A 24,495-nucleotide genomic window follows, 5' to 3' on the forward strand; every position below is an offset into this window, starting at 1 on the left:
AATTAAAAATACATAAATAACTAAAATGTTCCATGTGCTATGGGGGGGGGGAAACAACCCTCACAATTCCTTCAGTTGTACATTTTGCTTCCAATCCTCCTAGCTGATTTTGTTCCAACCTTCCCTTCTTTTTTTGCAGTCACATATAAAACATGTTCCAAGTTTCATAATATTCTGAATCTCCCTTATTTTTCATTTCTAAAGTTAGTCTATCAGCTTCTGCACACGCCATTATTTTCCTTATCATCTCTCCTTTTGGTAGTATATTTTGATTTTTCCAATACTGTGTGTAAACTATTCTTGCCACGGTCAATGCATGTATTATTAAATATATTGTACCTTTACTGTGGCCTTCTGTCATTATTCCCAACAGGAATAACTGTGGCTTAAATTGAATGTGTTCTCCCACTATTTGCTCTACCCATGCCTGTATCAATGTCCAATATTGTTTTTGCAGCAAAGCAACATCACTGCATCTCCAAAGACCAGCCTCATTCCCAGAATTGAGAAGGCCATGCTTCTCTTCTATTACCACATGAATGAGGCCAGGGGGGAGAAGAATGGAAGAACCCCGGCGTCCACTCAAGCAGACAATTTGGCTAGTGAACTGACATAATTACAAGGGACGGAGAGGAGGGGGGAAAAAAGCAGGCCTCTCTTGCTTGTGCTTCAGAGGGCTTGACCCCTGCTGGTTTACTTGGACATTGGGGCTAGGCGCTGATTAGAAACCGTATGTCCTTTTCAAGAGCTCAAAGTGATTGGCCACGTTAATCTGATTAGAATTTTTTTCCCCTAGAGTTCTTTCAGAAAATCTGGGAGCACTTCACATAGGCATGGAGATCGGCAAGCACATGCACAGACATCGTGACAGGCATGGTGGCTAATATGTCCATAGGAATGGACTTGGCTTTTGGATGTACAGTGCATGCATCTCTACCTTCAAGGATGAATACAAAGCAAAGCTGGCCTATGCAGGGCACATAACCATGTGGAAATATGAAGAACAGGAATTGGGCATGTCTAGTTTAATGAAAAGAAGAACTAGGGATGACATGATAGCAGTGTTCCAATATCTCAGGGGCTGCCACAAAGAAGAGGGAGTCAAGCTATTCTCCAAAGCACCTGAAGGCAGGACAAGAAGCAATGGATGGAAGCTAATCAAGAAGAGAACCAACCTAGAACTAAGGATAATTTTTTTTGACAGTGAGAACAATTAACCAATGGAACAACTTGCCTCTGGAAGTTGTGGATGTTCTGACATTGGAGGTTTTAAAGAAGAGATTAGACAACCATTTGTCTAAAATAGTATAGGGTGTCATGTTTGAGGAGTGGGTTGGACTAGAAGACCTCCAAAGTACTTCCATTTGTTTAATGACTGTTTGAAGTTGGCAACAAAAAAGTGACTTATAACTGGTCCTTGTACTTACAGCTATCACAGGTCAAGTGAGCAAAATTCAGACACTTGGCACAATTGAGTCTGACCCACTTACCAACTGTCTTGCTTAGCAATAGAAATTTTGGTTCCAATTGTGGTCATAAATTGAGGACTACGTCTATTTGTCTATCCATCCATTCATCTGTTTAACATTTATCTATTTATCATCTATCTACCTATATACCTACCTACCTATCAGATAGAGAGAGGGAGGGAGGGGGGAGAGAGGGAGAGAGGGAGAAAGGGGGAGAGAGAATCCTACATGTTCCAAAGCAGTTACCAAAGCAAGATGCAACCAAGTAACAACGAACCCTTCAGCAATCAATTTTTCTACCTTCTACCACCACTTCTACATCACCCTTGACAAAGAACCTAGGAGAAAAAAATAGCTGCGGACTTCTGGTCATCGTTCCTGTTTTCTCTCTCCCTCCCTCCCTCTCTCCCTCTCTCTCTCTCTTCCCTCACCCCTTCTTTAAATCAAAGTGATAGTGGATCAAGCCAAACCAAATCCTCACTTATTTTGACAGATGGATCTCCTTCATCCCACCTCCCCATGCCACACAGAGGGGACACTCCTAGCTCTGGAGCCTCTGCCTTTGTTGCTTTCTACTCCCTCCCCATTTCCACAATGCCAACAGTCCAATTAGAACCGTGTCTCATGTGCTTCCATCTTTGCCGACAGTTAATTAAGATGCTGCTGCTGGCAGCTGCTGACAAATTCCAGGAACATGTGATAAAGAGAGACAGGTTTGGGGCGGGGGGTGCACTGGCCCCTCTTTCTCCAGCATAGAAAATGAGGGTGTTGTATCCCAAGGGCAACAAATGGCTTGCATCCAATTCATTCCTTGGGTGTGAGAATATAAGCAGACACTGTGGAGAGCATCCCCTCCTTTAGAAAGAAAGAAAGAAAGAAAGAAAGAAAGAAAGAAAGAAAGAAAGAAAGAAAGAAAGAAAGAAAGAAAGAAAGAAAGAAAGAGGGAGGAAGAGAGAGAGAGAAAGAAAGAAAGAGAGAGAGAGAGAGAAAGAAGCAAGCAAAGAAAGAAAGAAAGAAAGAAAGAAAGAGGGAGGGAGGAAGAGAGAGAAAGAAAGAGAGAGAGAGAGAGAAAGAAGCAAGCAAGCAAGGAAATAAAGAAGGAAGGAAGGAAGAAAAGAAGGAGGGAGGGAGGAAGAGAGAGAGAAAGAAAGAAAGAAAGAAAGAAAGAAAGAAAGAAAGAAAGAAAGAAAGAAAGAAAGAAAGAAAGAAAGATGATGAAGGACCAGGAATGACATGATAGCAGTGTTTTAATATTTGAAGGGCTGCCACAAAGGAGAGGGGGACAACCTATTCTTCAAAGCACCTCGGGGCAGGACAAGAAAAAATGGATAGAAACTGATCAAAGAGAGACCTAGCCTAGAACTAAGGAGAAACTTCCTGGCAGTGAGAACAATCAACCAGTGGAACAGCTTGCCACCAGAAGTTGTGGGTGCTCCATCACTGGAGGCTTTTAAGAAAAGACTGTCTAAAATGGTATAGGGTCTCCTGCTTGAGCAAGGGGTTGGACTAGAAGACCTCGAAGGTCCCCTCCAACTCTGATATTCAATGTTCTAAGAACCAGTCTGGGTGGAAGATAAAACATGGCAAACATTGGTCACTTTTTGTAAAAACGCCTTTACTTACAACATTTACAGATTTAGGAAAGCATAGTTGTCTGTTGCAGCCTCAAGGCCTTTAATTGATTTGGTGGCACCTGGTGTCCCATTGAGTGGGCCAAGATATTCATCAGACTGTAGACAACCACCCCAAGACCTATAACAACACTTAGGTGGTTCTTCCATGCAACGAGAGGGAATCTCACCTGGGAACCCTTCGAGGGCTGGTTGACACTTTTGCAAATTCAACCACTTTGCTACTCTGGGCTGTTCACTAGATCATTTTGGAACTACTTTATTAAAATGCCCCAATTTCCGTATAGATCCTATGGATGGTCTTATTTTCTGGCATTCTTCTTTTGCAAAACTCACATTGCATTCATTCCCCCTTTCTAAGTCTTGCAACATCTACGAAAGGATTGGTCTTCTCCCTTGATTGGTAGGTTGACTCAGGCTTCCCTGAGGGAAGATGTTGGCTAAAGCATCCAGCTAAAAGACTGATCAGTTTGACTCCTTAAAAAACTCTTTAAAAATTGGGGAGGTGACACTTGCCTGCCCAGAAACCACCATATTCATTCTTCCATATGGCTTGTAGTTTTATCTTTCCTAATGCTTTCCACAAATTTACCTAGAATGGGAGCTGTAATTTTTAGCTTCCTTTGCCTTCCTTACTTATTATATTTTTTAAAAACAACTAATCTCCAGGCCTTTAAATTAAATAAAAAAGCCAATTTTAGGGAAAGTTATATGCTTTTGCTAAAACTTCAGCTATTTCATTTTAAGAGCTCTGTGGGGAATGCCTCGCTCATTTTTTATTGGTCAATAAGCTCTAACATTTTATAGCTTATTCTATGTCATTGTTGTTTCATAACTTGTTTTGGTTTTAGCAAGATGCTTCTGAATTCACCCATCTTAACTTCATTATAATTTGTTTGCATATTTTTGTGTGTGTGAGTTCGTGTTTAAAAATAATCTCTTCATTTGAATGATAATATTTTTGCCTTCTTCCATTTCCTTGATTCTGCTGTAAAAAAAAGTGGGGCGGGAATTCCAAAGGCAGAGGTTGATCACCCTAGAAGAAAAGAAAGAGAGAAATCCCATTACTAGCTGTGGAAATATTTCTTAATGTCTATTTATAGGTCCCTTCTCCAGCTTGGGACCTGACAAATATTTTGTGTACTATAACCCAGTTTTTCTCAACCTTAGCATCTTTAAAATGTGTGGATTTCAGTTCCCAGAATCCCACAGCCAGCAATTCTCACAATCAAAGAGTGTTGTTCTTGCATTACTTTAGCAGTAAGGTCAACAAAGAGAGCATGCAAAATAATTTTTCTTGCTGCAAATTTCCGGGCCTTGCATGCTTCCACCAAATGCTGAGCCAAGGCAGAAGACGTCTCCTATGGGGATTTTCCAGATTGGGAAGTGGGAGCAGCCAGGAACGTTGCAGAAGGATAGAAAACATTTGAACCCCTCTGAGCATAAGGCAGAAAACCAGAAGCCTTTGTCACTAGGGTGAGGAGTGTGCGGGAGGGGGCATAAGATTATGATAGCGCATGCTGGATATTGCCATTATGAAAATCAACCAGACACTAAAGAATATCAGGAAGGATGCCTTGTAAATAAAAAGCTTCTTTCCATTGAAAGCATATAAAACTTAGGCTGTAGGCCCAATTTCTGGCAAATGTGTGCAAGGTATCTGTGCATTGGTTTCATTTGGGCTTTAATACCCTTGGAGAACCTGATCAGGTCTGCGTCGTACTGTAATATTAAAAGAAAGAAAGAAAGAAGCCAGCATATAAAATTGGTCAAGTTGTCTGTCTTACCCTTTGTCTGTTGATGTCTGTTAAGGGTTAATCACAGGCTTAGCATTGGAGTCATGCATGCAGTAAAGGTTGCTCTCTTCCTCGCCAGGGACCTTTAGAAGGATGACAGAATGTGGGGTGAGTCAGAATCACCTTAAAAAAAAAAAAATCCTTCTTCCTGCATCAATTGCTTTGATGCACCTGAAGGCACAGCCTTCACTGTCAAAATATCTGGATTACGGTGTCTGTGGCACACAGCTAGGTGGCTGAGAGGGATGGGAGTTCGAATCCAACATGCCTGGAGGGCATGTATGTTGGGCAACCTGGTAAGCTCCCAGCTTGCTATTTGGCAGACAACAGTGTCACCTAGTGGCAATACATCTACCCTCATACAGTATATCAGATAGATTAGAATTAGATGGATGGATGGTGATAGATAGATAGATAGATAGATAGATAGATAGATAGATAGATAGATAGATAGATAGATAGATAGATGATAGATAGATAGGAGAGATTAAAGATTGATATAGAAAGATGATGGATGAAATAGGTAGATATAGATATAGAGGGATAGAGCAGAGGGAAATAGAGAGATAATAGCTAGCTAGATATAGCTATAGAGAAATAGATAGATAGATGATAGATGATTGAGAGATGATAGATAGACATGTGCGTGTGTTTGAGAGGGAGAGGGAGAGGGAGGGAGGGAGGGAGGGAGGGAGGGAGGGATAGAGAGAGAGAGAGAGAGAGAGAGAGAGAGAGAGAATTTCTGTTTCTGCTCCCATATATCTAACTCATATATATAATATATGCTGCATTGTTTTACATCCAGAATAATATATTTCAAGGACTTTGAAACACTTGAATATGAGTTCTGTTCCAAAAAAACAATGAAATGCACAATTAGAGAGCTAGGTTTGGCCATATTGATCTCAAGACAGAGACCATCAATAAATGAGAAATGAAATTCGAATATTTTGGCACTAATATAGAAGAGGGAATATTCTTATTGTATGTTCCTCAGGGGCAGTGAGGATAAACTGGTTTTCAAATTATCATATCAAATTAAAAATACTGGTAGTCGTCAACCTGAATTAAGGGTCACACATGTTTTCAAATTTATTTATTTATTTTTATAAATTTAGACTCGATTTTATCTTTCTTCCTGTTCTGAAGGAGAGAGACAATGTGATGAAGAGATGAAGCTGTTGGACTGGGATGGGGAAACCCAGATTCTAATCTACCTATGGACGCAACCTGGGGGAATTGGGGCCTGTTGTGATCTCTCAAGCCAACCTACCTCACAGGGTTGTTGCTGTGGGTGTCTGTGTATGTCACACTGAGATATTTATATAACGATCCTGAAAATGTCATGTTCACCTTCTCCATCAGAGAAGACTTATGTTAAAAAACCTGGAAACAGTTTGCAGTTCAGAATTGCTTTACACTTAATGAAATACATATTCCTTTGCTTTCAGGTAGACTTACTTCCAGGACTATGGAATAAATTATTGGTGCTGACTCCACATTTAACAAGGATTAATTTAATTAATCCAGGTCTAATCCACTTACTTCCCAGTAGACATTATCTTCAAAGCAGTTTTCATCTGTAGGATCACCAAAAAAGGGCAGTTTCAAAATGCCACCTTAGGGGGAAAGAAAAATTGAATGCTAAATTCTCTTATGGTGCATTTTAATTTTTTTATTTAATTTTTTATTTTTCAACTGAGAAAGCCCTCTGTACCATGGCACAAATCACAAAAGAAAAAAAAAGTATGTTGGGGAAAACAAACATCCACCAAGATACACCCAACAATTAATGAGAACCAGAAAAAATTACTCTTAAGTTTGACATCAGGCGTTTGAAAGAGCTGCATAACTGGGAATATGAAAGAAACACATCCTATAATCCCCAAAAGACTGCAGGAATTTTCCATGTCAGTCTACAGTAGTTGAGCTACTCGGAAGTTGTGGGAGCGCCATCACTTGAGACTTTCAAGAAGAGATTGGACTGCCATTTGTCAGAAATGGTGTAGGGTCTCCCACTTGGGCAGGGGGGTTGGACTAGTTGACCTCCAAGGTCCCTTCCAACTCTGATTTCCTGTTATCTCTTATTATCTATTAGCTGTTAGCTCAGAGGGAAGATGATTTTACTTTTCTAATTTTTCTTCAACCGAAGCTTAACAAGCCAGAAGATGGCAGTAGGGAAACATCAGAGATGTAGGCGCTGGGTTGAGTCATAGAAAATTAGAGATAGATGACCAGGCAGAGATTTCACCTCTTGCTGGTGCACTATTAAGGAAAACAGCTGTTCTGCATCTGCATGAGGATTTTTCAGTTAGAACATAGAACAATAGGGTTGGGAGGGAACTTGGAGGACACTACCTCATTCTGGATAAATGACTATTCAACCTTTTCTTGAAGACCTCCAGTGCAGAGGTGGGTATTCAGCAGGTTCTGACCAGTTCTGGAGAACCAGTAGCGGAAATTTTGAGTAGTTCAAAGAACCGGCAAATCCCACCTCTGACTGGAGATTTTACAGTATCTTTCCCCTGCCACGCCCACCAAACCACACCCACAGAACCGATAGTGAAAATATTTGAATCCCACCACTGCTCCAGTGATTGAATGCCCACAACTTCTGAAGGCAAGCCATTCCACTGATTAATTGTTCTCACTATCAGGAAAATTATCCTTAGTTCTAGTTTGGGACCTCTCTTTGGTTAATTTTCATCTAATTTAAATCTTGGCTTTGCCTCGAATTATACGTGATGCAGAGAAAGACGCTCATCCATGTTCACCTTCAAGAAGGAGAGAATATACAAAAAAATGAGGCTAACTTCAGAATACAGAATATGATTTGGAAGGGACCTTGGAGGTCTTCTTGTCCAACCCACTGCTTGAGCAGGTGATCCTGTACCATTCCAGACGTTGTCCAATCTCTTCTTGAAAACCTCCAGTGTTAGAACACTGCAAGGCATTCCACTGGTTAATTGTTCTAACTGACAAGAAATTTCTCTTAGTTCTAGGTTAAGGTAAAGGTCCCCTTTGCACATACATGCTAGTCGTTTCCAACTCTAGGGGGTGGTGCTCATCTCCGTTACAAAGCTGAAGAGCCAGCCCTGTCCGAAGACATCTCCGTGGTCATGTGGCCGGCACGACTAAACGCCGAAGATGCACGGAACGCTGTTCCCTTCCCACCAAAGGGGTCCCTGTTTTTCTACTTGCATTTTTACCTGCTTTCAAACTGCTAGGTTGGCAGAAGCTGGGACAAGTAACGGGAGCTCATTCCATTACACAGCACTAGGGATTCAAACTGCCGACCTTTCTGATCGACAAGCTCAGCGTCTTAGCCAAGAAATCTAGGTTAGATTTCTCACTAATGAGCCTCCACTTACCTACAATAGATCCTCCCACAAAAGCCATAGCTAGTGATACTGCAATGCCAGCTGCTTGGAATCCCCCTTGGATACTAGGCGTTCGATCTCGGTATTCTCCGGTGAAGTCAAACATGTTGATGAGCCTGTGAGAATGAAGTGAAGTGGAAAAGAGGGGAAGGTGAGGATTTCCCTCCATATCAAGGACAATTGTAGTCTTTTTGGTTGAGATCATGAATAAGGGATGCAGTGGCTCAGTGGCCAAGACGCTGAGCTTGTGGCCAACTGGGTAGGCATGGCCAACTTGATGCCACTCCCCCAACTGCTGGTATGTTTCCTCTTTGCACTGGGTAGACCACGTCAAAGCCATGCAAACCAGCCACTTACATTTTCCAGGACAGCCCCACAGGCCAGATCTGACCACATTGTAGACTGGATACAGCCCGTGGACCTTGTCTTTGACACCCTTCCCAACATAGATGGCCTAAAGCACCTCACCCTTTCTTTCCATAGACTGTTTCTGTAGCAGCGGCAGCAGTGACGGCTCCCACGATGCCTCCAATTAAACCTGGCATTCCATGAAGGTTGTGGATGCCACAGGTATCTTGGATATGTAGCCTGGTATCTAGGAAAGGCTAAAAGGAAGGAAGGAAGGAAGGAAGGAAGGAAGGAAGGAAGGAAGGAAGGAAGGAAGGAAGGAAGGAAGGAAGGAAGGAAGGAAAGAAGGGACAAAACGTGAGCTCTACAGAGGAACCTGCCACAACAATGTAATGTAATGTAAAAAAGTAACATTTCCACTTTTTCACCATTTGATCCTGCCATCAAGGCTCAAGAAAGCTTTGGTGCATTCAGAAATGCTCTTACTGTGATGTAGACATATCCGATGGTCGTCACAATGCCACAGATGAAGCCTACAATGAGGGCACCATATGGGGTGAGCATCATTTCAGCAGAAGTTCCTACAGCCACACCTCCAGCGAGGGTGGCATTTTGGATATGGACCTGCAAAGACACAGTACTTTTAATTCCTGATTAAAAGTCTATATTATTATTATTTTTTGCTCAAGGGCCATTTTCACCTCTAACAGTCATTCTTTGATACAATGTAATAGTCCTTTAAAGTGCAGTCTTACTATGATTAGTACAATGGGTTTTCTGAGGAGGAAGGAGGGAGAAAGAGAGAGAGAGAGAAGAGAGGAAGGAAGGAAGAGAGAGAGAGGAAGAGAAGGAAAGAAAGAAAGAGAGAGAGAGAGAGAAAAGAGAAGAAGAAAGGAAGAGAGAGAGAAAGGAAGGAAAAGAAAAAGAGAGGAAGGAGAAGAAGGAAGGAAGAGAGAAAGAAAGGAAGAAAGGAAAAGAAAGAAAGAAAGAAAGAAAGAAAGAAAGAAAGAAAGAAAGAAAGAAAGAAAGAAAGAAAGAAAGAATAAATACACCCGCTCCCCTTTGGTGGGGGTTCCATGAAACTTAGTACAAGGTAATAGAAAGCCATGACACCATTTTTAATGATTGATTGATTGATTGATTGGCAGGCAAGCAGGTAGGCAAGTAGACACATAAGCAGCCCTACACTGATAAACACACACCCGTAATAGAGGATTCCATGAAACTTTGCAAAAGATAAGAGAAAGACATGACATCTTGCCTGACTTTACTCACCATGTTCAACCTTCCCTTCTTTTGCAAGAGGCTAGAGAAGGCCACAGAAGTGAGGACACAAGCAGCAAGTGAACAATAGGTGTTGATGGCCGCTCGGTGCTGTGCATCTCCATGATTGGAAATGGCTGAGTTAAAGCTGGGCCAGTACATCCACAGAAATAAGGTTCCTGCAATGGTGGTTAAGAACTGACTTTTTTATAAGGACAGACCAAAAAATTGCAGGCAGCTCACTCTTCTGGATAAAGCATGAGGGATGAATGTAAGCCCCCTGAGAAGCTCTCTAGCCGAACTAAAGACAGGGCAGGAAAAATAATTTACTAATCAATCAGTAATATTGATCTGCATAACAGCATATTTACTGAATTCTTGTACAGAAATACTTCTATGCATATCAGGATGCATTTTAAAAATATCCAAAACAAGGTTGAAATAGCAGAACCAGGAAACCAAGCTCCCTAATTTAATGAGGTTTGCTGATCAGTAAATGGGTAGTTTAGAAAGAGCTCATCAAGAAACTCTACATTCCCTTCAATGTGATCATAAGGATCAAAAGAGATTTCAAGATTTCCAAAACATGCCAAGCGTATCTTTTCCTGCTTTTCGAGATGTGATGAGCATGCAGCTTCGTGCCTGATGGATTAAAGGCTCAGAGTCCACAATACCTTCACAATATTTTCCGCTTTAAGTACCTTCACTTGGGCTACATTGAACAGAAATAAAAATAGAGAAAAGACCTCTTCATTAGTAGCCTGAGCCTCTTTTTCACTATTCCTAACCTCTTGTCTCAGAAAGCAAAGTATCTCCAGTCTAACAGAAAGAGGAACCACAACTCACCAATCATGGCAAAAAGATCTGAATGGTAAACAGATTCCTGCTTGTCTTTGGTCTGCTCAAGGTTGGGCCGGTACAAAATAGAGGTCACAGTTAGGCCAAAGTAAGCACCGAATGTATGAATAGTCATGGATCCTCCAGCATCTTTCACCTGCAGTAACCAATATAAAAGAGGTTGAAGCCTACCCAGAAGTAGTTGGTTTATTCTATAGAGAATCAGTATATCACAAATGAGACTTGAACCCAGTTGCTTAACAATTTAAATAGAACATTTGTGCCTTTGGGCACCTGAAAATTCTATTTCTGGATGTCCCAAAAGGTGCTTTCCAAAGGGCAACTGGACTTTTTTGGGGTGGGTGGGGGCGGGGTTTCCCCTTGAAAATGTTTTGTGTCTCATGCAAGAAGCTTCTTCAATTAAGTTCAGAACTGAAGAAGCTTCTTGGATGAGAAGCAAAATGTTTTCAAGGGAAAAAAACTCAAGAAAGCCCTGTTAGCTTTTGAAAAGCACCTTTGGGACAGCCATGACTTAGATGATTGGGAATCTTCATAGACGTGGACTTCTGGATCTTCAGCCCATCGATATCTCTAATTTAACTTTCCTTTATGTGTACTCAGGAAATGTGTTGGACTACAACTCCCTTCACTGCTACCCATATTGAGAATGTAAGAAACTGGAGTCTTGAGGAAGAAGAAGTAGCAGACTTTTCATGTTGCTTAGTTCTGTTGGCCTTCCTCCCTTCTCTCTCTCTTTTACTTTGCTAAGGGATCTTTGAAATTGTAAGCCAGCTGTCAAGGACTATCTTATCTGAAAGATACCCTGGGAGTCTTTTGGGCTGAACAATGAGATAAACAAAATATTTCAAAAAAGACAGAAAGGAAACATTGAAAAAAAAATACATGCAATTTCTTCTCCCAAGAATGGAGTTGTAACTACTTTGCCCTTCAGAGGACACAACCCTTATCTCTGGTTTTACAAGGGGTGGAAGAATAATTTTGGATGTTGTATTTATTCAATCTTCTTGTCTCTTCAGCCTGAATGAGAGTAGAAGATGAACTGTACACATTTAGCAAATTAAATGCTCCTTTGTTTGCAAGAAGAACATGTTGAGCTGAAGTCAATGAGGTCTCCCTGCATTCCACAAGCTGGTTTTATTATTTTAAATCTGCTTTCCCATTCAGACCCTCAAGCCACAATCTCATTCAGCCCCCTTATCTGATGGTTAATCTGTTCCTCTCAGGGGCTTTTATGTACATTCAATCTAAATGGCCCCTACTTGTGCAACCACATTCCAAGCCCATAAGAGTTGTGCCCTGCACCTTGTGGGCCATGGATAAGAAGCCAACAATGGGCTCTGCTCCCTCCCTAACTTGGCTGTCCTCTCACCCACACAGTGGATATGAAGGGGCACTGTAATATAATGGTCTACCTTGACCAGTAACATGTTATCACCTATGGGCATTAAGCAAGATACAGTCACTTATTATTTAGGGATAATAAAATACAAGAATAATCAAAACACATCCAAGTGAAAGAACACAACACAAAAAGGACTGCAGGAATGAAATGTGAAGCATAGCAAATAAAATGACAGCTCTTGATGTTTTAGAAGCCTGAAAGAGCAGTCTTCATCCAAGACTGTAACATGGTAGAAACCAAGCAAGCATTTCTTAGCAGAAGAGCTATCACCAAGAAAGTCCTGTTTCTTTTTGCCACCCTTCTTAAAGCTGAAGAAAATCTGAAATCTTAGCAAATATTTTTCTGGTACATGTATAGTTGTGAGTTTCTTATTGGATATCTAGGAGGTTCTGCAGGTAGTTTGAGCAAATGTTGCTAAATCAATTTCCCCAACCTGGAGACTTCTAGATGCATTTGGACTGCAAAATTCCCACCTGCTTTCTAAGCTATGCTGCTGGGAAATTCTGGAAATTGTTATGCAATGCATCTTAGAGAGCACTTACTTGGGGAAAGATGTATTATAACATGGGTGTAAAAAATGTAGCTAGTAAGTCACACTGACAGGCTCCATTTTTGTAGTCACCAAGGACCATGAGCAGACAGATTAATATTGAAATTGGAATTAGAGGTTATTTAGAAAGCATTTAAAAAACAGGAAGCAGTCCTATAGGAATTGAAGGCATCTATTTTGCTCCTTAGAAATTATGAATTTCTTTTCCCCATTAAACCATGGTGTGATCTACTTTTGGAACATATTTCATGTGTGATGTTAGGATTTTCTCTCTCAATTGTAAGAATATACCTCCAAGGGCAGAAAACTTCTGTCAAAGTTTTATCCCTTAGAAAAACTATATCATGAATTCATTACAAAAGATTTCAAGTAACTGCATGCATCTAATGCAAGACAAGCCAAAATTCAAGTTCAAATTTCTGAGGCTCTTCCTCCTGTCAGTGTGTTATAATGAGCTAGAAGATGATCTCTGGTGCCGGAGGATTGACCCATCTCTTGTTCCCAAAATAGACTAGTATCAGGATGCTTGCTTAAAGAAGTGTCTCTCATGCCCAGCCCTGCAAAGCTTAGAGTAGGCTTTGAGCTGAAGGAAGTTTGTGTCAGGTCCCAAGAACCAAGAACAATAGATGGAGTTACTTCCTTTATTGTTCTTCATCTCTAGACCTATAAGTGAGAATCACTAGGGAGGAGCTGCTTTAAACCTCTTCCTTCTGATCAAACTTTCCAAACTTCATTAGCTCTTTGCTTTCTGGAATGTAGCCCCTCCCTCCTGGGAATCCAGATTACATTCCACTACAGTAAGACATACCCTTAAGCTTAAACCATTGTCCTCTTTGTCTTGTGTCTGCACAGAGTTATTCAGGATGGTAAGTGATAACCAAATACACAAAGCAACTTTGTCATAAAAACTGAAATTAAGACAGGGGAGCATCTCTGAATGTTTGAAACCAAGGTGAAGAGCCTTACATGGAGCAGATCAAGCAGGATATATTCATTGATGGAGAAGAGGGTCACTTGAAACAGTGTCATAATGAGCAGCTGGACGGGGCTGACTTTGCCCAAAATGGCACCAAAGGCGATACAAACAGAACCCACGCAGAAATCTGCATTAATCAGGCTGAGAGGAGAAGGAAGAGATGGGGAAGTCAGAGAAATTTACTGAAGCAACACAACAATGAGCATCTTGGAATTGTAGTTGATCACATGAGCCAGCAGTGAGACATAGCTACAAAAATGACACATGAAGTTTGATTATGTGCCTTTGGAGTCATGGTTGATCCTTGGGGGTGACAGGGGTAGATTTTGTCCACTATGACCTGTCCCTAACGTAGACTTTTACGTCATTCAATTAGGTTGCTTCAAGAAAAGGTGAATTTCTAAATCATGGAAAGTCACAATTCTATTCTATTTTTTTTTTTGCTGGAAAGTATTCAGGCAAATTGGGAAAGGGCCAAATCTGAGCAATGAGGATTGAAGAAATTGATTTGTTTAGCTTTGAAGTGACTGACAAAGATTCTAATGGAACTCTTCCTATTTATCATCCAGGGTAACCCAGAAGCTTTGACCTGATAGACATTTTTCATCATCCAATGCGCAAAATTTACAATAGTGGTCTTAGCTTGAAATAGGGTAGGGCAGCATGAGCTTTCAGGCCCCAATATCCCTTCAGGTATATCCCTTAGTGCCTAGCACTTTCTTTGTCTCTTTGACCATTTTCTGTTTTTTAAAAACTGCAAACAGCAATCTTGCATGCTGTAAAGTAAATCACCAGCCTCCAGTATCTCATCTGTTGGCAGGAGACACCTCTGGACTCACAAAGTCCTCTAGAATGTCCCCTAGAGAACATCCTGAAAGACTAGCTCACTATTAATAACATAAGAGCCTCCGTGGCGCAGTGGTTAGAATGCAGTACTACAGGCTACTTCTACTGGCTGTTAGCTGCCTGCAATTTGGCAGTTCGAATCTCACCAGACTCAAGGTTGACTCAGCCTTCCATCCTTCCAAGGTGGGTAAAATGAGGACCCAGATTGTTGGGGGCAATACGCTGAATCTGTAAACGACTTAGAGAGGGCTGTAAAGCACTGTGAAATGATATGTAAGTCTAAGTGCTATTGCTATATACATCATAGCAGCCATTTTGTCAGCGCACTCAGTATATTCACTCCAAATTCCACATGTGCCTTTGGTCATAAATTCCAAATGTGCCTCAGAGTAAATGGAGTGTCTCAGATGATGCTTCCACGTTCTCTCTAAAATGCTGTTTTTGGATGTTCTGGACATTTATTTTGGACTCCATAAATAATAACAGAATCCATCTTATCTCTCACCTAGTGCATATCTTTGCATTCCTAAGCCACAAATTTAATCTATCTTCATTATAGTTTCATGCTCGACTTGTGTCCTGCTACACCAAAATGCTTTCTTTCCATGTCCAAGCATGCCAACTTACCTTTCCACTCCAATGAGTATCTTCCCATGCTCAAAGGTATGGAGCCAGCCCTGCATCAGAAGAGCCCACTGGATCCCAAAGGCAGCGAGGAGAAAGTTGAAGCCAACAGCTCCAAAGCCATAGCGTTGAAGAAAGGTCATGAGGAATCCAAAACCCACAAAAATCATCACATGGACATCTTGGAAAGCTGCAATAAAGAAAGATGCTTCATTACATGGACTATCACCCTCCTTCCATCCTTAACTGCATGCCTAGCAACCGCCTCACTCAATACTGACTACTAGTGTATACATGACTGTTCCTCACCTATGGTTTACAATAGTGGTCCCCAACCTTTTGGAGACCAGGAACTGGTTCCCTGGAGAGAGGTTTTTCCATGGACCAGAGGGAGCATGGTTTTGCATACTGCCTGCATTCCATGGATAGGACTTCCCTTGTTTGCATGGCTCAGTTTCTGGCATGCCATGGACTGGTGCCACACCATGGACCAGGGGTTGAGGACAATATTTCTCAACCTTGGCAATTTTATGTCCGGACTTCAACTCCCAGAATTCTCCAGCCAATGTACTGACGGGAGAATTGCGGGAGTTGAAGTCCACACATCTTAAAGATGTCAAGGTTGAGAAACTCTGGTCTACAATGAAAGATTCTGAAAAACACTGCTTGAGTGGAAAGTGAAGTCTTTTCTCTTATTTCTGAAAACTCATTCAGAAAACTCTTATTTTTGAAAATTCATTCTGAATTATTAGGCAATGCTGGTAGATATCATCACTAGAATAAATTGGACAGTCAACTTTTGACAAGCCAGGATTCTTCAAAGGGTAATACTAGTTGCACGTAGGAGATCTGAGTCCAGTTTCTGATCATTTAATGGTTGATCTTTGAACTTTCTTTCATTTTTCTTTCTTTCATTCAATATACCACACAGGATTGCTGTAAAGAGGGCATGCATTATCAATTCCAAATAAGTTGCCTTGAATTTAGGAGGAAGGTAGAAGTTATGTTCTCACAATAGGTTTAACCAGGCTAAGTACAGTTCTCTAGCAGAGTTATTAACACAACATAATGAGCCACGGTGGCACAGTAGTTAGAGTGCAGTACTGCAGGCTTCTTCTGCTGACTGCTGACTGCCTGCAATTTGGCAGTTCAAATTCACCAGGTTAACAGACTTCCATCCTTCCAAGGTGGATAAAATGAGGGCCAGATTACTGACTTTGTATAATAGGCTGACTCTGTACACTGATTAGAGAGGGGCTGTAAAGCAGTATATAAGTCTAAGTGCTATTGTCATAATAAAACCAAGTTAATGTTAACTTTACTTATTATTTTTGTGGCTTAGCTGGTTGTGCAATTCATCCACTTTGATTAGTTTATGGTTTAATGCATTGTGGCATCCCACAAAAAGTGTGAATTTGGTAACTGGGAGTAAATTTATTGCATTAACAAAATCAATATTGGCCCAACCTCTAATGAAAAAAAAATGCTGTTGCCAACATTTTTGGGTCAAAAGCTTCAAAATCTAATCTCTTAGAATTTTCTCTATCTGTGTGATAAAGAGCAACTTTCATCCTATACCCTGGGCAAGTGGGGTGGAGAGATATTTTGTCTGCCGAACAAACAACTTGGTAGATCTTTAACCAACTTTGCTGCTCATCATATCCTCAAGATAGGAATCTGCTCTAGTGCTGTAAAATGAAACTTAGCAATTATTGGTAGTCCAGGAGATGCCCAAAGCAAGGCAAGAAATTGAAGATGAGTGTTGTGTTTCTTCCATCACTAGCTTAGGAATCTGCCTTTTCTCCCACCAACTCATGCAACCAGAAAAATACATGCATTGCCCCATTCCCCACTGATAGTTTTGAGAAGTATTTTAACTGCAGGAGGTAAAAACCCACCCTTTGCAACAGGTTTCATTAAAATAACAGGATGAAATTAGTTTTGTGTCTCCAGTTTATTCTATTCTGGCTTTATTTTATTTTTTTAACTATTCACAGATATTTTTTCACAATCAAAAAGAACATTTGGGAGAATACTGCACTCTAACCATTGTGCTACCATGGCTCTGTACTATTTTCTTTTTCAAGGTTGGCAGCTTCCATGGCATCCTACATTTCAATTTTATCCACACAAAAGATGATGCAAGGTAATTGTTCCCGTGAAACTTTTTTTAAGACCAGGAAGGAGAGGTGACCAGAAGTATTGCACAACATAGAAAACACCTCATGTGTCAGTCACCCTTTCAAGACTGACAAGGAGCAAAAGAAATCCCATTACTTTATTCACCTTTCAACAAAGGTCTTGCGCCACTATTTGCTGAAATGCAACATGATGCCAGAAATCCCTCTTTATTCACTCAGAGATAAAAACAAAGCCATAACTTGTATTCAAACTAAAAAAAAATCAAATTATTGGGTATCAAAAAAACTTTGGAAACTACGATGTAAATTTCTGTGAGATTGACTACTGAACTAGATGTGAATCTAGTTCATGCCAACCAAACAACAAACTCTTAAATGATTCTCAAATACACAAGACAAGAAGCAAGGGATGGAAACTAATCAAGGAGAGAACCAAACTAGAGCTAAGAAGAAATTTCCTTCCTTCTTTCCTACCTTATCTTCCTACCTACTACCTATCTATCTACTATAGGTAGAAGAGGAAGAATGGCCTATTTGGGTAGGTAGTCCTTTCTTCCTTCTTCCTTCCTTCCTTCCTTCCTTCCTTCCTTCCTTCCTTCCTTCCTTCCTTCCTTCCTTCCTTCCTTCCTTCCTTCCTTCCTTTTTTCCTTCCTCTCATCTTACTTTCCTATCTACCACCTACCTACCATAGGTAGAAGAAGAAGAATGATCTATTTGGATAAATAGTCCTTCCTTCCTACTACCTACCTATCTACCATAGGTAGAAGAGGAAAAATGACTTATAGTTCTTCCTCTCTCCCTCCCTCCCTCCCTCCCTCCCTCCCTCCCTCCCTCCCTTCCTTCCTGAAAGATCCTACTGAACTCAAAAGCTTGCATGGAATTCTGTGTCCTCTGATTTGGCACAGTAAATACATCTTCTTAATCCAGAAGTTGATATCTATATGTGGACTCATGAAGAAAGAAGAGAATTTAGACTGAAGCTCCATTGCTGCTCTCTGAAAGAAGTTTAATGATTAAACCCTTGTTTGGTTTAATCCAGGATGATGATGATGAGTGTGAGCCTGGGCAGCTTAAAGCTCTCCAGGGACTAATGGTACTAGCCAATTCTGATCAAAACCTCATGCTTAATGAAGTGAGGTGTTTTGTTTATGAAATCTAAGTGGGAAACAGGCTATTTCCTCTAAGTGCTTTAAGACTGCAACTTAGTTAATAACCAAGAACCAGATTTCCTGAAGACTGTGAAATGGAAACAACTCCTAAGATAGCATTTTGTGCATAAAGCGTTTTGTGTCAATACTACCCACAACGAAGGAAAAACCCTGTTGACTTCAGATTCCACAATTCCCAGACAGCAGGACATTGAAGCAAAGATTGCTGTTCATTTGATTGATGTATGTTTGAAGTTCATTACCAGGAATGCTAATTATTCCATAAATCAATTTTGAGCAATATCAGTAATTGAAGGAGTAACCAAATAACATAACAACAGAGTTGGAAGGGACGTTGGAGGTCTTCTAGTCCAACCCTATGCTCAAGCAGGACACCCTTTACCACTTCAGAAGCATGGCTGTCCAATCTCTTCTTAAAAACCTCCAGTGATGGAGCAGCCACAACTTCTGAAGGCAAGTCCTTCTACTGATTTTTTTTTTTCTATCAGTCTCCTGCTTCTAGTTGAGATATCTCATTGCCTTCTTCTTCCCAGGGGTGAGAGAGAAGGACTGACTCCACACCACCCAGCTGGCTTTGTGCCTAAGGCAGAACTAGAACTCACAGCCTCCCAGTTTCCAACTTGGTGCCTTAACCATTACAGAGTACAAGTAGTCCTCAATGTACAACCACAATTGAGTCCCAAATTTATATTGTTAAGTGAGGCATTTGTTCAGTGAGTTTCATTCTTTTCTTGCCATATGAATCACTGCAATTGTTAAATTAACAACATGGTTGTTAATTGAATCGAGTTTCCCCATTGACCTTGCTTGTCAGAAGGTCACAAAAGGGGATCCCATGACTCTGGGACACAACAACCATCATAAAAGTGAACCACTTGTCAAGCAGTCAAATGTAAATCACGTGACCAGGGGGATGCTGCAAAGGTCATAAGTGCAAAAACTGGTCATCAGTCACTTTTTTCAGTGCCATTGTAACTTTGAATGGTCCTGTCCTGGGTCTCTCTAACCTATTTCCTCACCCCCATTTGTGCCTGCAAAGTACAATCCTTGACTACCTCTGCAATATGGTGAGTTCGATATTCTCCTTAAAAAATCCAGTGATCTGCTAGGGAAATCCCATCTGGCTTCTAGTTCCAAACCCCTGCCAAAAAGTTCACCCTTCTCGATTGACTTAATGTCCAGAAGCATTCTCTGCTCAGAGCATGAATTTTCTAAACCCTTTCAGCTTGCGAAACCCAAGTGATACTTCTCTAGCTGAGTACCAGTGGCAATGTCTTTCCACACAGTTCTGCACCATGGTCAAATTTTGCTCATCCAAACCATGCATCCTTCAAGAAAACTGCGAGAGTTTTAAGTACTTACAATGAGAATTGTTACATATGGGAAAAAGACAAGGCTCAGATGTAAAGGGAAATCATTTATACTGCATCCAGTTTTGATCACCACAATGTAAAAAAGATGTTGAGGCTCTAGAAAGAGTGCAGAGAAGAGCAACAAAGATGATTAGGGGGCTGAAAACATATGAAGAACGGTTGCAGGAACTGGGTTTGTCTAGTCTGATGAAAAGAAGGACTAGGGTTGACATGATAGCAGCAGTGTTCCAATATCTCAAGGGCTGCCCCAAAGAAGAGGGAGTCAAGCTATTCTCCAAAGCACCTGAAGGCAGGACAAGAAACAATGGGTGGAAACTAATCAAGGTGAGAAGCAACTCAGAACTAAAGAGAAATTTCCTGACAGTTAGAACAATTAATCAGTGGAACAAGTTGCATCCAGAAGTTGTGAATGCTCCAACACTGGAAGTTTTTAAGAGATCAGATAACCATTTGTCTGAAATGGTATAGGATTTCCTACCTAAGCAGGGGGTTGGACTTAGATACCTCCAAGGTCTCTTCCAACTCTGTTATTCTATTCTATTTCTCCAGATTCAGGGCCTTTTCCCATATGCAGGTAAACCTAGTACAAGCATGACTTGGAAATCTGTTTTTTCTGCCATGTCCCCATGATGTTATCTTTCATCTTATCCACGGTCCATGAATGTGACACAGCGGAGGCCACGCTTAGCTGAATCGGGAGAATTTTAACCTTTTTTCTGACACTGTCAAGGACATTCTTAAGGTGTTTAAAATTGTTTAAGCTTTGTCACCCATTATTCGCAGGGAAGTCAAAAGTCTGGCAGTGGCTCAAAAGAGAAGTAATAGAAGCAAAATAGGGATCCCAAAAGTGCTTCTCCAAAAAGCAACTGGATTTTCTTGGTGTTTTTTCCCCTGGAAAACATTTTCCTTCTCATCCAAGAAGGTTCTTCAGTTCTCAGAACTGGCAGACTAGAATTCAAAGTCTCCAAGTTTCCAGATTGGTGATTTAACCATTACAGAATACTGGCCCTCTCTTCCTATTTTGGGCCCTCCAACTTCAGAAGAAGCTTCTTGGATGAAAGGGGAAAAAAAACCAAGGAAATTCAGTTGCCATTTGGAAAACCACTTTTGGGACAACCATGACCAGGATGATGGAGAATCTCCATAGATATGATAGGGAATGACAGTGGGAATAACCCATGTCATGCCAGTATAGCTTTGTGTTGAACTGGAAAAGCAGAAAGCATTCCAGCTTACCAGAAAGAAAAGGACCAATGGACCAACTTAAAAAAACAAAACAAATTGAATTGTAAAGCTAGAATGTAAGATAGCTAAACAAGGTTCATATACGTAATTACCTGGAATTCTAATACAGGCAATAGCAATAGCATTTAGACTTTACTTTAGACAGTACTTTACAACCCTCTCTAAGCAGTGTACTAAGTCATCAATCTGGGTCCTCATTTTACCCACCTCAGAAGGATAGAAGGCCAAGTCAACCTCCAAATAGTTTCTCTGCACTCCATAAACATTTGATGTGATTTATTGTCTCTTCAGAAAAGATACCTTTTGTTCTTTCCCCTATTTCAATATTTCTCAACCTCAGCAATTTTAACCTATGTGGAGTTCAACTCAGAATTCCCAAGACAATATAAAATGGCTGAGATTGGGAAACACTGTCCAATTTCCAAGCTAAGCCCCAATGGAAGTTGAATCGCAGAGGTTATTTTATTATAAAAATCAGTTAAATCATCAATCAATCATCAATTAAGAGTCCTGTTCCAGGTAAAGATTCCTTTGAGAAAGGCTGTATTTCAGTTGTGATTGGAACATCTTGATTCACTTTTCTATTATTCTCTCCAGACTAACCCTACCTAAGCACAGAAGGAATTTTTCAGATCAGGACTTTAAGGGCTGGCATTCAGAACCTCACCCAGTAAATGAGGGAGAAACACCAAGCAAAGGGTTATCTCCTACAGATCATGAAGAAATACATATTGCATGCATACATAAAACAGGAGGAAATTGCATTAGATATTTGAAGTAGATGAAACAATCCAAACTGTAAGTGAAACAATCCAGATTTTTATTTCTAGTGGAAATATAATACTTCTAAGGGTGATAGATTTCTTCCCACTTAGAGGCATCTCCCAAACTTTCAAAATTGCCACTTTTAACATGGCAGGAGAGAGAAACTATTTCTTTTAAAGATGAATGGAAGTAAATGTTATTCATTATATCTGATCTGGCTTCAATGCACAGGCAAGCAAAGTGAAATCAGATTAGAGTCTTTGTTGTGGTTGCAGCCCATACATTTTGGAGCATGATCCTGGGATGCCCAGGAAAAGTTGTGCAGCCCAAAAAAACAAAGTTTCTTTAAAGTCCACGGCTGATTATATAAAACCAGTAAACCCAGACACAGGCTGACTATGCCACTACATGTTATGGCATTAATCTGGAGCTCTGTGTAGCCTTGTGGTTTTCAAGTATGGCTTTCTCCCTTCAGAATTCTGCAGAGGAAAAGTGCAACACAAAAGGCATGCCAAAGAAACCCAAGGCTGGCTTGTTGCCTGGTATAGCTATACTCACAGGGGTACCTGAAGTAGAATTCATTCTCAATATCAGAGACGTTCCTTTGCTGTTTTTCCTTCTCCCAGTCAGCCACATCTGCCTCTGGGTTGAAGCGCACGAAAATCCCAAAAAGGATGATCATGGCCACCTCCCAGAGGAGGCAAACCATAGGTAAGCGCCAGCGCATATTGGTGTTCCTAGCCATCGTGCTCAGGCACACCATGAGTTCAACTTCTTTTCCCCTTTGTTCAGTGAAGGTGTCAGGACAGAGAAGTCACAGGAGCTTGGAAAGGAGCTTCACAAACAGTCCAACCTGTTCATTCATTTTTATATAATCTGGGGAGAAGTGGGTGTGGCTCTGAGGCTGCCAGTCATCCCAGCAACCCAGGGAGGGCATCTGTCTCTCCACTCTCTCGTACTAGTCCAAAGCCAAGCGAGTGTCCTGGCTTTTCTTAAGAATGTATTCCACACACCAGCATGACATCACAGATGAATGGATTCAGTTTCCAGCATGACAAGCCTTTCCCTGCTGTGTCACATTCCAAGTGAAAGTGGAGGAAGATAAGCCAAGGAAGTATCTAAGAAAGTCAAGGCAAGCCATTTGGGGATGATCCTGGGGCAGATGTATGGGAATCGATGGGGCTGACTTCAAATACCTTTGCAGAGAAAGGATGCAGGTTGCAATCCTGTTCCTTTGACTTCTCTATTTCATCCCTCAGCTCCTTGCATCCATATAAGCAGGAGCCAAAGCAAGGAAATTGCTCTATCACTCTCCTTAATATCTGGAATCCACAGGCTGCTGTATGCTACAGCAAATCATCTTATTTTTAAGATTTCTGTCTTTGCGTGTGCATGATTTAGAGTTGTTTGTTGTTTGATCTTGGGATATGCTGGGCTATGATTCTCATCATCCCCACCCAGTGCATTTGAAGTGAATGAATGAGTAAGTGAGACCCACAGACCCCCAGTGAAACTGCAATTATATATTCTGTAGAAAGCAGTTGTCTCCAGCCTGACAACTTCTGGTGTCTTGATTCACTTTCCTCCAGATATTGAGCAGGGACCATGAGGTTATTGTCCTACCATTCTGGACTGTGTCTAGCTGACTTAAGCTGGTTGTGAGATCTCATTTATGTTAATGCTTAGCATTCCAACAAGCGCCACATGTAACATTTCTCCTCCATTTTTTTACATATTCAGTTGAATGAAAAGGAATTCACTTTTGAAATGACTGGCACAGTAATTGGGTGGAGAGCGGGACATTTCATTTGTTTCCAAACCGGGTTTACTTGTGGATGCGATGAACCGGCTCTGAATCAGGGATGTCTCCATAGTGTCCGGTTACGAATGCGGGAGACCTGGGACATCAAGGTCTCCAAGTACGGACAGCCTGACCATGTCACCAATATTCATCGTTGGGCTGCTGTTCCCCCTTCCGTCTCAGTGCATCACCTCCCTGTTATCATTTCTAACCAAGGACTGCTTTATGAACCATCGGCGCTGGGCTACGGATTTTGGGGTTGAGCTGCAGGAACTATATGGACATTGGTTTCCTCACCATCACAGGCTCACTCAAATGTTACGATGTTTACATGCGTGGAACCAGGAAAGATTGATTCCAGACCTTGGGTGACACGTGATTAATGACACTGCCAAAAGTGGCGACTCCACTAGTGTGACAATCTCTTAGCGAATTTTTACTCTCAGAGAGGTTCTCCCCTCTGATAATTTATGATTCCATAATGACCAAAGGGTTATGTCTGAATGGCTTGCCTTTTGGGGGGACAGCTGTGTTTTCAACAATCTGCCCACTCTCTGGCTTCTTAGGATCCTATTAAATCACTAGGGAATATATCAGGAAGAAATTCCTCTTTGTGCAGTGGGGATTCAGGAGGAGAAGATATGTTATAGATCACCACCAGTGGCAGCAACCTTCACCACTTCCACGGTACAACCAAGCTCAAAAACATTTCCAAGAGAAAAGAGAAAAAAAAACAATTTCTCCAACCTTCTCAAATAGAAACATCTTTCACAGAAAAAGGAAATATCTGAGACATTGTAGGACAGATTTTATCTCTTTCCAGGTTCACCCTATCCTATATAGCCATATGGTATCAAA

General features: G+C 41.1%; 1 protein-coding gene across 1 annotated transcript; it reads right to left on the reverse strand.

Moving 5' to 3' along the window:
• Positions 1-3,072: 3,072 nt before the first annotated feature.
• RHCG (Rh family C glycoprotein) lies at positions 3,073-22,805 on the reverse strand. The gene is made up of 11 exons (XM_026709407.2): positions 22,395-22,805; positions 15,147-15,333; positions 13,664-13,814; positions 10,734-10,881; positions 9,900-10,066; positions 9,111-9,248; positions 8,745-8,881; positions 8,268-8,392; positions 6,442-6,515; positions 4,888-4,979; positions 3,073-4,136 (listed from the first exon to the last, which is right to left on the reverse strand). The coding sequence occupies exons 1-10, from the start codon at positions 22,597-22,599 to the stop codon at positions 4,908-4,910; spliced, it is 1,404 nt and encodes a 467-aa protein (XP_026565192.1). The 5' UTR covers positions 22,600-22,805; the 3' UTR covers positions 3,073-4,136; positions 4,888-4,907.
• Between the last annotated feature and the right edge of the window lie 1,690 nt (positions 22,806-24,495).

Source organism: Pseudonaja textilis, chromosome 13 (genome assembly GCF_049901715.1).
Source record: "Pseudonaja textilis isolate UNSWEBS1 chromosome 13, rPseTex1.2, whole genome shotgun sequence".
NCBI lineage: Eukaryota > Metazoa > Chordata > Lepidosauria > Squamata > Elapidae > Pseudonaja > Pseudonaja textilis.